Raw genomic sequence first — 14,949 nt, forward strand, 5'->3', positions numbered from 1 at the left:
CATCGTTTCCACGGATTTTCACTACACTTCTATTGTTGCAATGTCTCACCTTGAGATTTTTGCTGGCACTGTCAGTTTTGATGTTTGTTCGTTTTGTTTTGGTTATGGCTCACTTCGGACACAGTTCTAAGGCAGAAATTCAAAAAGAAGTTGAAAAATTGATTCCTGCCAATACAAGGAAGTCCCAGTCTTCAATATGGAAACAATTTAGTCAGTTTTGTGAAGAAAGGCAGTTCGAACTGGAGACACAGCAATCAGTAGACGATATTGCACTTATACTCATGGATTGGGGATTTAATATGAAAAGAAAAACGGCGATGATTATAAGGAGTACGTAGTAAAAACCATATGGAATACAACAGCAAAACTTCTGCAAATGAGATATCTAGAAAGGTACCGTGTTACTTTTAATCCTTTTACTGATCCTGGTTTCAAAAAGTCTCGCGACGCACGTGATTCTAAACGAAAGAAGCTGCAAAGTGACTACAGTAAAGGTAAAGAAAGTTCTGTCGCATTAACTAAGAGTGAAATCGACAAAATGGCGTTAATATGGAATGAAGACACACCAATAGGCCTATTAAAAATATTTTACCATGTTGTCGCATACGAGCTAGCATGGCGCGGAGGCGAAGCTGCTAATTGTAAAGTGTTTTATTTCAAGGAGGAAAGGTTTAATAATGGAGACTTGACTGGCCGCATCGAGTACAATTCAGTGTTTTCAAAAACTTGTCAAGGTGGCTCAAAACAATGTTGCGACAGTAAATGGTTAGTAAAGAACAAAGAAAATCCTTCTATTTGTCCAGTAAGATTATTTTACAAAATTTTATCACACAGAGAAAATCATATTTTAAGTGACAGATTCTTCTTAACTCCAAATCCGTTCTGGCAAAGTAACACGTCAAAAGGTTGGTACAAGAATGTTCCGATAGGAGTTAAAGAAATACTCAAGTGGACAAAAACCTCCGGCGAAAAAATTGGTTTGGACATTAAAAGAAGAAAGATAACTAATCATTCTCACCGCTCGAGTGCGGTGTCAAATTTAGCAAAGGCCGGTGTTAGTGAACAAAATTTAATCAAAATTACTGGGCACTCCTCAGCAAGTTCCATAAAACCTTATTTACAACTTCACACTGATCATCATTTAAACCTTGTATCCAGTCTCCGAGAGCATTCTGAAAACTTTGATGCACCTATACAACCATCATCGAAGAATCTATTTCAGTTACATCAACAATCAAGTGCTACAGTTACAAAAAAATCTACATCGATCCTAGAAAGTAGCCTTCAAGGTGAAAGTGCAAGAAAGAATTGTGTTTTTAATAACTGCGTTTTTAATAATTGTTCTTTTTAATGTGTAGTGTTTTTATTTGTTTAAATACTCGTTTCTAATAAAATTGTTGTATTACCTTATATTTCAGAATTATATTCATGGAATTGTCGTATCAAATACCATTCGAGCTCAGATTTTGAGCAGGATAATTTTTCCGCTTGTCTTCTCATACTTTCTTTATGGTACAAAACTCGACCTAAAATCGGATAAATTTTGCTGTTGATTTCATCGTTTCCACGGATTTTCACTACACTTCTATTGTTGCAATGTCTCACCTTGAGATTTTTGCTGGCACTGTCAATTTTGATTTTTGTTCGTATTGTTTTTGTTATGGCTCGCTTCGGATAGACTTCTACTGCAGAAAATCAAAAGAACCAGAAAAATGTATTTCTGCCAGTACAAGGAAGTTGCAGCCTTATTGTATTATTAATTATATTCATGGAATTGTCTTATCAAATACCATTCGAGCTCAGATTTTGAACAGGATAATTTTTCCGCTTGTCTTCTCATACTTTCTTTATGGTACAAAACTCGACCTGTTTGGCAAAATCACTCGAGCTGCGCTCTCGTGATTTAGTTACAACAGGACTCGTGCAGTTACATCAAAAAGAAAGTGTTCTAAGATAAGCACAAAAATTATCCGGCTAAATCTGAGCTCTTATGGTATTGCCCCCGATAATTTACCATTTTCCGTAAACTTTTCGTGGAGTAAATTACCTTTGAAAAAAAAAAATACTTTTTTTGCTAGATGAATCGGCGATCTCAAGCAGAACAATACCCCCGCACCCATTATTTATCAATGTCGTGGTACTTGTTATGGCACGCCTTTACCATGAAAAAAACCTTAGAACCACCAGGCCCCATTAACAACACGAAAATCGATCCGATCAACTTGGACGTGGACGAAGCCGCCGAGGTGCCTCAAGCTTTGTGGGAGTTCTTTTATAATATATACGGTGGAGGACCAACGATACTCATTAACTCCGGTAAAGATGAGGTGGTCGAGTGTCCTGATGAACCATCGAATCAAGAAAGTGAACTGGAAGCGGTTAAGGCGAACGAGATGGGCGATGCACCGATTCCGGCTTCAGCGGACAAAAAAGTCAACGGATACAGCAACGGTGAGTCATTTTTACTAGCATTTAAACACAAAAGAGTTATTTTAGTTTTCATCACTTTAAATCGTTTAAAGTCTCCAGAAAACGCTTGATATTCGAATATTTAAATATGTGAATTCAACCAGTTGAAATTGTAGTTTGAAGTTTGTAAGTAACTCAGTTAATTTTAGGAGTTCAGGGTGTTTGAACCACTTAAAAGAACCGTTTTGAGCTCCTCTTTCTCAGGATGTAAAGTAAAAAAATTTATCTTAAAAATTGCGTACAAGGTGACCAAAAACAGTCAATCTCCATATTTTTCATGCACACCCTGTTTTAAGCAAATACTATCCTGAAAATTTCCGGTGCTGAGTTAAGGAGTTGATTAGAATCTTGGTCTCCTGCAAATTTTTCGTAATTTTCGACTTAATTAGGAAAAACTGGTTTGGTGCAGCAAATTTACAAATCAGTAAAATTGTGATCTGAAATTTGAACACGGTTTAAAGGACAGTCAGGATCAAAATCGCCTATAAAACCCAGTTGGAGTGACCAAATCATGATTTTAAGCATATTTTTGGAATCCTCACTAAATTTCCTATCGGATGGCGTAAAAAACACTACAAAATCGAGTACAGTCAGAGAAAAAACGCTGTCAACATTTGAATTGCCAAAAACACAGTTTGAAAAAACAGTCAAGGATAAAATTGCTTGTAAAACCCCCTTGGAGAAAGAAACTGACACAAAATCAGGTAAAATCAGGGAGAAAAGTAGTGTCAAAATATAAACTGTCAGAAAGACGGTTTGAAAAGACAGTTAGGGGAAAAATTGCCTGTAAAACCCACTTGGAGTGAGAAAATGACTATTTTAAGCACATTTTTGAAATCCTCACTAAATTCCCTATCGGATGGCGTAAAAAACACTACAAAATCGAGTACAGTCGGAGAAAAAACGCTGTCAACATTTGAATTGCCAAAAACAGTTTGAAAAAACAGTCAAGGATAAAACTACTTGTAAAACCCCCTTGGAGAAAGAAATTGACACAAAATCAGATAAAGTCAGGGAGAAAAATAGTGTCAAAATATAAACTGTCAGAAAGACGGTTTGAAAAGACAGTTAGGGGAAAAATTGCCTGTAAAACCCACTTGGAGTGAGAGAAAATGACAATTTTAAGCACATTTTTGAAATCCTCACTAAATTCCCTATCGGATGGCGTAAAAAACACTACAAAATCGAGTACAGTCGGAGAAAAAACGCTGTCAGCATTTGAATTGCCAAAAAAAACAATTTGAAAAAACAGCCAAGGATAAAACTACTTGTAAAACCCCCTTGGAGAAAGAAATTGACACAAAATCAGGTAAAGTCAGGGAGAAAAATAGTGTCAAAAGATAAACTGTCAGAAAGACGGTTTGAAAAGACAGTTAGGGGAAAAATTGCCTGTAAAACCCACTTGGAGTGAGAAAATGACAATTTTAAGCACATTTTTGAAATCCTCACTAAATATTAGATCCAATATCCTGAAAAGAGGGAGATCTGCCAGAAACACGGTATTAGTGATTTACCGGTCAAATTTACGTTTATATTTACTTTACCGGTAATTTACCCATCACTAGTTTTAAATGTGTACAAGGTGGCGCCCTCTACATTTTACAAGGGAAATGAGGGCAGATTTGAATTTTTCACACCACAAAACCCCTCTTAGCCAAATTTTGTGATAATACATCAATTATTAAAAAAATATGTCGGAAAACTAAAATTAAATTGAACTTTTGACACTCTGTATCTCCGAAATTGTCGACTTTTGGATTGAGCTCCGTTATATCGTCATTTAAGCCTCAAAAATTTGTAGTAGCAATTTTTCCGCACCTTTCAGCGACACCCTGTATATGAATATTCGACTATTTGAATTATTACTAACCGATTTATTCGAGTTTATGACTAATCGAATATTCAGAGCCTTAATGAAGAGTAACTAACTAACCCATTTTATGCCGTACTCACTTGATGCTAAAATCACTCAAAACAAGAAAATTACATTTGTGCGTCAAGGTACTTTTCCAGAATTTTTGACATTGCTGTTCAACACACACTGACAAAATTAGAGAAACTGTCAAAATTTAGACTTAGTTCAACATCAATTTCCTCTTCAATCCTTCGCTCGATTTTGATCATCTTTTTTATGAATTGTAGCTTGATCCTTCATGAATACATCTGTCTTATTAGGATTTTTAAATGGTTTGTCTTTATGTCATATACAGCGACGAAAAGAAAGTAATTTTCTGTGCTCTTTGAGACACCCTGTGGAGAGAACCACTGAGAATTGAAAACAGTTTATAACATCAAATTGTAGCCCGTTATCTTCTGAACATTTCCCTTTTTCATTCCCTCTGATATCGCAATTATTAAAAAAAATACAGGGTTTCGAAGAAAATGTGGATATTGATCTTATTTTTCCACACCTGCTTTAGAGGTAATCTAAATTGCCATGGTTTCCTAATCAAATTTGTTATACGTCATTGGTTCTTGTCAAACGAAAGTCAAGAACATTCATCATTTTGATTCTTAAGAAACCAACATGGGTGATATGCACCGCCCTCTGTACAAGAAAGCCAAGAAGGTGCATGCCAAAAATTCCATTATGGCCGAAATAGTGGTTGACAGTTTGTATTGTGGAAATTGAGTTTTTCGATGATTAAATTAATTTTTAAGGTTTAAAGTCAAGACTTGGGATTACTTGCCAAAGTAATTTGTGTTTGCTATTATATATTGTTGTTTATATGTTTGTTGTTCTAGTGAAAGTGTAGTTTGTGTTCATTTTATTGTGTTATCACTATTGTTATTGTTCCTTCATTGTTCTATAATTTGTTGTTGGTTTTTTAACTTAAATTCTATTGCCTCTACAATATGCCGTGCACTTGTTGTTTGCCAAATTGTAAAAGCAATTTGGTGAAAGGCCCAAAAGTGTCAGTCTTTTACTTTCCAAAAGATCCTGCTCGAACCCAACAGTGGTTGAAAGCTTTGAACTGGAATGATTTTACTCCAACACAATACTCAGTGGTAAGTACAATATGCTCTCTCATTCAGTAAACTTATTGCCTCTTACATACGTATGTGAGTTACATTTTGAGGCCGCCTGCATTTTGAGAGCAACAAAGGTTTACTCTGAAGAAGGACAGCTTTTAGAAGTTCCATTGGCACATTTACATTTTAAAAGAAAGGTCTTGGTAATAATATAAAACCCATTTACCAGTTTTGCTTACCTAGCTTCAAGGATTTCCAAATTTTCTTTGATTGAGCAGTTTTCACACTAGTTTGTTGTACTTTCCAGGACAAAGGGTTCTAACCAAACTTTGGCTGGACTTTATTGGGTATAAAAAGCCATATCTATACATATCTGAATCAGGAATGAAGCGTTCTTTGATTTTTCACTCACAACTTCTAATCAACTACACGAAAAAATAAAAAAAAAACATCTTTTCTACTGCATCTGCATAGGTTTGTGTACAAAACGAAAACCGCTAACGCCGCCATTAAAAGTGACATTCTAGGCTTTCTTGTACAGAGGACGAGTCACAATTTGATGTTATAAAGTGATATCAATTGTCAGTTGTTCAATCCTCAGGGTGTCTCAAAAAACACCGAAAATTCCTTACGTCCCTGTATATGACATAAAGACAAACCATTTAAAAATGGTAATAAGGCAGATGTTTTCACGAAGAATCAAATATGAAGGTGGAAAAGAAAAATTTAACAAAATGCATTTCTGAGATACGACACAGTTATTTACGGTTTTTTTCTTCTTTCAGATACCACCCCAATGAACACCGAAAACACTATAGAAAGTGAAAATTCAACAGACGAAACTAGTCAGTTTAACGGTAACGATAATGCCGACAACCTAGATCCGTCTTCTCCTAAAGTTGAGCGTAAACTAGACGAAATTGCCGATCCGGACCTGAATGCGAAACAAACACCAGTCTCGGTAAAAAAAGCAAATTTATATAAACGAAAAAATCACTGAAATTATTTTTGATGTTGCATACATGCTTCTCATTCCATGTTTTTATACCTTGAATGGCGGACGAGTATGGTTTGTTCACTTTTTTTGTTTTGTTTTTCTTTTGTTGGTATGGTTAGTGTATGTAGAAACGTTATTTATAGATTGTGGCATAAAAAAACCAACATTTTCTATATATTTTTCAGAGAAGTTTATCTAAAATTGGTCTTTGAAAAATAATCAATAATTTTTGATATGCAAATGTTCGCGTTTATTATTGATAATAATTATACATTTACAGACAATGGGAAGGTGTTCCATAAAATGCGCATTTTGAAACGTGAATGCCAATTATGTACAGGGTTTACGGTTAGATTTTGACTGGCCCCGAGAGGTTATGCTTGTTTGTCACATGTTATACAGGGTGTCTCTGAAATCACTGTACAAGGCTTAATCACAAATTTCTTGGTCAAAAATACGGCGATCTATGTCCAAAGTTGCTTAGTTTTGCCACTACAGGGCCCCAAAGGTCTCAAAAATAATTATCGTTCTTTCAAAATAATTCTTTAAGGCCCTTATCGATTTTTACGAGATTTAGGACCAAAAATTATTACAAGTTTATATTTTTGTTTTTTTTTCGAACTAGTTGACTTTATGAAATGATGAAATTTTTGTCTCCCGCAAAATTATTGTCAGACATACGGTTTTCCTAAAAAGAAGTGGTGGTTACTTTTTTTTGCCATCCAGAGAATAGGTATATTTTTCTAAATTGCATAATTTGAAACTATTATTCGGCGTTATTTTAAACTTCTAATTATTTTTGGGTAGATATGGCAACGCTGCATTTGTTGATCTTAATATTTTAAGCCCCGAAAAAAAAAACAATTTAGAAAAATTATCTTTATTAGTTCTTCAGAATCCTTAGTAGGGCAGTTGATTTACCTTGTATATCTTATACATTTTGTAAAATATGTAGTGTTTTAATCTGACTGTTTTTTATAGATTTTCATTGAATATGACTTACTTTTTTAACATAACTTGCAAACCGTGTTAGCCTGTTATCTTAAAACTTGATTTAAAATAACAAAATAACTTTATTTCAGATGTATCTGAAACAAAGGTTAAAACGTTTTCTTTACTAGTTTTTTTTATACTTGATGTCACGTAATTATTCACTTTAGGATCTTTAGTTGAAAATTCAATTTTCGTACACACTAAGCTATTTAGCAGATTAGAGCTTTCGTACTTACTTATTTGTAATGTTTGGAGAAACATGAATTGTCGAAGTTTTTGATTTTCATATGCCCTTCTATAGTTTTTGTATATTTTTTTTAACTATTTTAAATTACTTGCAAGTGTACTTCACTATTTTTAAAACCACTGCATGATAATTGTAGGGTCATCAGTTATTGACCATCTATCCAAAATTTTCACTTTACCAAAGTATTTTCAGATTTCAATCTGTAAATTTACATTAACTACTAAATGAATTAATTGATTAGTAAGATGATTAGCTATTTCAAACATTTTTAACATTATCATATACATGCAAAATTTTAGTTTTTTCTAATAGTTGACCAGGATATGTCGTAATAATTGTGACGTGACGAGCGGCAGTGACGTAATAATTGTCTTTCTTTGTCTATTAGTTGTAAACTGAGCAAGACGGAATTTTGACGTCATTAACATATGTTCTTTAACTAATTGTTAAAATTCGGAAAAATAAGGCGTTGGCGCTGCCGGCAACGTCATTTAAAATTTATAATTTTGGTTGTTTGGCGTTTGTTGACAGTTTCTTCGAACTTATCCTGTTCCAACTTAAATTTGTTGATTAAGTTATTATTTTGTGTGAGTTGTATTTGTGCTTTTTATATTTTGATTTTTCGGTAACAAAAAATGTCTAAACAATACAGTGAGGGCAAACAGCGGCTGATAGATGTTTCATGTGACATACCAAGGGTTGGTTGTTGCTTACCTTACTTTGCAGGTTTACCATCAAGTAAATAACACACAGACAGTCCAGAATCACTATAGTTGGATTTTTACCTTTTGAGAATGACGTCATCGTTTTACATCTTTGTTTATCGCATATCAAACATATGAAATAAACAATTTTAGCAAAAAAGGCACGTTATTAATTTTGTCATCCTGTCAAATTAAAAACGTTGACATTTACTGTCACTTTGATATAAACAAATATCAAAGGTACACAAATGCTACGCTACAATGAGCAAGCCCAAATGCTAATTCTAAATGTGCTGCTTTTTTTGGAGTACGAAAAGAAACAGTTTCCAGATGTCATCCCAATTGATTATTTCAATGTGTATGATAGAGCATCACAGGCTTTGAAAGTGAGTACTGCTATGCCAAATGAAAAATGATGGAATTCCAGCTGACGACTCCTATTTCACCAACATTTCTAAGAAAATGTCGGTCAGTAAAACCAAAATAACCGCTTTTATGAAAAACAAAGAAGTTAGTAATGTTGTTATGTCAAATTTCTATTTTTGCTTTATTGTGCAAAGTACAATAACCCAGCACAAAATCAATGAACATTAATAATATATTATGTTATTAGGAGTAGAAGAGATCTTTAAGTGAGTGCAAGCACACCTATTCACTGAATGAATGATGATTAAACTGAAACTCTCATGATCATGTGATTTTCAAGGCACTTGATCATCAGTCACTTCCGAACATCCGAACGCAATTTTTCAAAGCATTTGTGGGTTAAAATTTGTGATCTAATTCCAGACATGCGTGTTTTTTCACCTGCTTGACGTCATTCTCAAAGGGTAAAATTCTGACTATACCACAGTATAAAAATAGTCGAACCAGTAGGATCACTTCTTTGATCTGTCGCAAAAGCCGGCTTTTTTTGCGCCCGGTCGTAAATCACTTTATTTTACGAATACGAGGGTCGCTCAGGCATACTTACAAAGTTTTCTCTGGAAAGTGTTATACGGGGGTATTACAGAAAGAATTCTACAAGCAAATCAGCATTTATTTTCAAGACAGCAAGAGAGAGAATTGACACAACAATCATCTACAGAACAATAATACCCATTGGTAGCCATGTTTAAGTTCATTAAAACAAGTTACAAGAAAGTAAACGCTGCAGCTCAAATAACGTAACATACGAAACTTCATCCGTCTTTATCCCACAATCACATACAATGTTCAGTTAGTCATTGCGAATATTCTTGCTTGGCAAGTCGACTTTAGGCGGGACGCAAGGTGAGGTAAATTTTACGATTTTCGGAGAGTGATCGGACTGGTTATGTTATATCTTTAGACTGTGACTATACCAACACCAGCCTGCACAATTCAAGTAAAATAATAACGACACTAATTTAATTTTTCCAAAATTGCTTTTTACCAGCTTAACCTCACTCTTGTGAGTCTAGTCAAATCGGTAAACAACTCAAGCACTGTCAATGTCAATTGTCAACCAATATGTTTCTATCGTTTGCTAACCTTAAAAACACACTGATGCCACGTTGCCAAATACTCCCGTATAAAAGGTATTGATAGATCAAGCTGACAACCGCAAAATATCAATGAAAAGCTTTGGAACTAATCTAAGACATGAGTGAATGATGGTTTTGTTCGTCTTGGTTTAACGTTTAGTTGCAAAGTATTGTCTTTGTTTTAGGAAAACCGTATGTGTCTGACAATAATTTTGCAAGAGACAAAATAAAGTCAGCTAGTAGCAAATAAATTATTAAAGTAATTGATACAGGGGAAAAAATATTTCGTTTAGGTCAGAACATGCCAATTTATGTAGTAATTGTTGGTCCCAAATCTAGTGAAAATCGATAAGCGCTTTTATAAATTATTTCGAAAACACAACAACTTTGACAAAATTAAGCAACTTTGGACCAGGTAAGCCTTGTTAATGGTAATGGTAGGTGTGGATGGTGACAGATGTACTGCGACCTGATTAGATCTATTGTACCCCATCTTCTTCTGTTATCTCAAGGTTTCCTTGTTCATAGCAGCCCCTCAAAATTTAGTTCCTTTAGGAATTTCAGGATCTTGAGTGGGTTTGTTCGAGGTATTTCTTCCACAGCAAGCTGGGGTAATCCCAGTGTGTTTAATATTCTGTGGCGTACAGCATAACACTCCAGCAAGATGTGGTGGGGTGTTTCTGGTTCTTCTCCGCAAAACCTGCAGGTACTGTACTCTTCTAGGCCTATCTTCCTTAGGTGTTATCTGAGTCGACAATGACCCGTTAGAAACCCCATTAATGCCTTGAGACTAATTTTGCTGAGGTTAATCAGTGTCTTCGATCTTGCTGGATCGATCTTTGGCCTGCCTCAGTCCTGGAAGGTTTGCCAGTGCGCTGCTCTCAGTTCTTCTTCAGCTTTATTAAGTTCTTCCTTGACATATGCTTTTCCAAGGTTGCAGAAAGGTTCTGGCCCGATCAGTGGCGCTGATGCTCCTTTTCGTGCCAGAGTATCTGCTTGTTCGTTACCCTCTACTCCGACGTGCCCCGGAACCAAGAGGAGGGTTACCTTGTTCCTTCTTATATCATTGAGCTTTCCTAGGCACTCTAGAACCATCATCGAGTTGATGTTAGATGAGCTCAAGACGCTTTGATGGCTGCTTGGCTATCGGAAAGAATCGCAATTGTTCCGGTATTTCCTGTCGAGGTTAAACTGAATAAACCTTTCTATGGCTTGAATAATGCTAGGGAACTGGCCCATGGGTTTGGAGTATTTGGTGCGAGGCTCTTAGACTCCTGCTCCAGTCTCCTCGGGAGTTTTAGATCCGTCCGTATACCATATTATGGTATTTTTTCCCAATGTTTGAATGGATTCTCTGCTCCAATCTTTCTTGGTGCTCAGTTCCGTTCGAAATTATTTTTCGAAACTAAACTTCCTGATGTGCTCTCCTTTTAAATCCGGCCTTATCCAACCTGAGATGTGCTCTCCAAGCAGTTCTTCTCACCATGATGTAGAGCAGTGTGAGGTCGAGAATTACCTCTAGTGCTGCCGTGGGGGTCCATCCCATTACTCCCGTTATGCAAAGACATGCAAGTCTCTGCACCTTCTCTAATGTTTTCCTTGTTGTTCGGCAAGTTCTGTTTTTCTGTGCCACACTACTGTCTACTGTAAGCCTGGTTAGATCGCCGTTATTTGTGGTTAAGCGTTGTACAGTAATTTCAGAGACACCCCGGATATTAAAAATGGTGTATGGTTTACTTAGTAGGGAATCATGTGGTATACAAACACGACTGTTACACCGCCGAAGGGGGTGCTAATAATGAAAAGCATTTAACTATTTTTTTTCAATTCTGTAAGTAAATACAGAACGTTGTCTAATTAAAAGTACAAAGTTAAGTGTCGAGTTTCTATCCCCTGCTTGTATAATGTTAAGTTGTCCTGTCCATTCAAATCCTCCACTTTTATCTAGGAGTTGTGAAACTTAAGGTGATTTTGATCAAGTCAAATTTTTCAAAATTTGTTGTGACTTGTGATCCTATTTTATGTTCCTGTGGCCATTAAACGGTTCATTTATGAACAAAAAACATTCTGTCTGTCATGCCAAAACCGTCGAATACTGGCTCCAAACAACTTTATTCTATTAAATGTTTGTGTGAAGCTTACGTCTATAGTTTGATCTAAAAATGTGTCTGCAGTACAAAAAGCTAAGTATTACCATACCGACCCGGTTGAATCGTACGGTAGTTTGACTGGAGAAAAATTTATCGTACGACGGCGTTTGATATACGACAAACCGGACTCAATTCGACATAAACTTCTCGCAAATATAGAGACTAATACATTTTGTACTGAATTTATTGATCTCTATCGTGAGCAGGTTTGTTTGAGGGATGTGAAATCCAATGAATATGCCAATAAACATAAACTTTTTCCTTTCTTTTCTTTTTCCTAACTTTTCTTTCATCAGGAACTAAAACGACCATTATTGCTACTGTAGTTGTTTTTGACAACGTACGCGGCATTATGCTCTGTGTGCTACAGAAGTTTAAAAAGTACTACAAATCTTGATGCTCAGATCGTTTGTGTTTTGCAACTTGTCGCATCAATTGTATGTTCAATCTATCGTACAACTTGTCGTACAACTAATTATATAATGTATGGGCCGTTTAAGCCTCAAGAATTTGTGGTATACAGGGTGTCCCACGTCGAAAGACATCGATTGATATTGGAAAAAGTATAAATAGGAGAGTTTTGAAAATTTGGCAGGATACTGATGTGGGCATGCCCAATCCAACTAAAATATTTTCAAGAAGGTTGCACTTCCGTTTATACCGGAAGTCAATCACAACTTTCTTATTTTAAATAGAACACCCTATATATTATTACATATTTGGATTCCTCACAAAATTCTGGCCAACTTTTGTGTACAATGCCCTATGCCTATCTCTAGCCGTTTTTGAAATATTTGATGTTTTTCCAAAAAAAAGTGACAGTTGCAACGCTTAACATATTTTTGTACTATGTTAAAACCGTATTTCATTTTGCAATGAAACTTTGGGTTATTGTAAATAAAGGATTGTTTTATTAAACTGAAGGTGCGTAATGACTCATTTGTATACAGGGTCGTCAAAAAAAAATCATAAACCTGCCACTAAAAAAAATGAAAACTTTCAAGTTTTTTAAATAGAAACCCACATTTCTTATGACGGAATCGTTTTGAGCATTAAAAATTACTACACGTTTCAATTTACTTGCCTATACCTAAATCCAACCCATTTCGTTTTATTTGAGAATAAACATTTTTTATTCATAAAACTCCAGATTTCTTGAAAATTTCTCTCTCTAATTACGTGTGGATTTATGTCACACCAGTAGTGTGAATTATGTCTATTGAACATTCCATTTTTAGTGAATTTGGCCTCGTCGCTCTAAATAATATTATTCAAAAACAATTCTTCTCCATAGTGACTAGTCAGCAAAAACTCACTAAAAACCACTCTCTTCAGAAATTCAACCTCCTTTAAGTGTTGAACTAATTTAAATAAAAAAGGGTGAAATTTATGTTTCTTCAGGATCCTTTGAATTGAGCTTTAGGATATGCTTGATTCTACGGAAACTTGTCTTATTGGGCAGCGTGAATAAAAATTCAGTAAAAGCTAAAACTTACATTTTCCTAGCAAATGCTTAGTTTGCAGTGAATAAAAATAAGTATTAGCTTTTACTAAAAATGCAATTAGCAAAAGCTAAAGTTTTTAGCATTGTCTAAACATGGTGTGAATAAAACTAAGCAATTACTAAGAATATTGGCAGAAATGGCTGCATTTATGAATATAAAGATCTGTAAAATTTTATCCCGAAAGAAAAGAAAGTCGGCTCGAAGAATACCCACGGTCTGTATAGATTTAGTGAAGAAAATGTTGAGTGGATAGCTAACCATTTTTTGGAGCCAAAAGTGGAAACTAGAGGGGGTGAGATTGAGTCCAAAAAAAACAAATGCAAATATTTTTGCGATTTTTAATCCTGGATTTCAAATAGGGATCGGAAAAGAAGAAGGAGTTCATAGAACAACAATATGTAAAACGATATCTAACGTTTTACCAAAAATAGTTAAAAAGGCAGGAATTTGGATTAAATTTCCTACAGAAAACTCGACTGACCAGGCAATCAACAAATGGGCAGAGTTGTATAGATTTCCCTGTGCTTTTGGTGCAATTGATTGCACTCATATACCAATAATAAAGCCATCGCTACATGGTGACGAATATATCAATAGGAAAGGCTGGTGTAGTATAAATGTGCAAGCAACTTGTGACGGAAAAGAATGTTTTACATCCGTAGATGCTTAATGGCCTGGCTCGGTGCACGACAGTCGTATTTTAAGAAGATCAAATATTTTTGGTATGATGAGAAGACGTCAACAGAACTATGGACTTTTGTTAGACGATGAAGGGTACGGCATAACAAGATGGCTATTAACACCGTATAGAAACATCGTCACACCTCAAGAAATAGCGTATAATAATTTACATAAAAGAGAGCGCGTTATTATAGAACGCTGTTTCGGACAACTAAAACGTCGATTCCCTGTTTTGCAACATCAGATACGCTTGAACATTGACAAAATTCCGTCAGTAATCGTCAGCGCTGTGGTTCTGCATAATGTTGCTAAGTATTTAAATGACCAATTACCAAATGACGAAAAAGAAGTTGTGGAAGATAATGATGAGCTGAACAACGACCGTCACCGTGGTCAACAGAGACGAGAAGAAATAAAAAATATAATTTTTCAATTGCAGTTGTACTAAATATACTACTAAGTACGATACCATATAATATCAAAAGATAACATGAATATTAATACATAATAAGAAAAACCAAATAAGAACTTTAAGTAACTACTTAAAATATCTAGATTTTCCTAGTAAGTAAAAGCAAAAGGTTATTCACTTCAATTTCAGCAAATACTATTAGCAAAAGCTAAATCTACCTAGTAAAAGCTAAAGCTTATACTTCATACTAAAAGGAAAAGCTTAGTTTTTATTCACTCGGCCCATTGACGAAGTTGGATTTGCAACAAAATAG

The 14,949-nt window shown here is 35.1% G+C and overlaps 2 protein-coding genes across 4 annotated transcripts in view; both read left to right on the top strand.

Moving 5' to 3' along the window:
- The window catches only part of LOC145725573 (uncharacterized), a 214,783-nt gene that overhangs the window by 155,023 nt on the left and 44,811 nt on the right, over positions 1-14,949 (top strand). The window lies entirely within an intron of this gene.
- The window catches only part of Usp20-33 (Ubiquitin specific protease 20/33), an 88,602-nt gene that overhangs the window by 46,004 nt on the left and 27,649 nt on the right, over positions 1-14,949 (top strand). For all 3 annotated transcript variants that reach the window (XM_081972907.1, XM_081972910.1, XM_081972908.1), the window contains exons 17-18: positions 2,079-2,451; positions 6,228-6,403. In XM_081972907.1, the coding sequence (XP_081829033.1) occupies positions 2,079-2,451; positions 6,228-6,403 (549 nt within the window). The remainder of the gene's footprint in view (positions 1-2,078; positions 2,452-6,227; positions 6,404-14,949) is intronic.

The sequence above is a fragment of the Ips typographus genome, linkage group LG2 (assembly GCF_016097725.1).
Source record: "Ips typographus isolate SLU linkage group LG2, UJ_Ityp_2.0, whole genome shotgun sequence".
Lineage (NCBI taxonomy): Eukaryota > Metazoa > Arthropoda > Insecta > Coleoptera > Curculionidae > Ips > Ips typographus.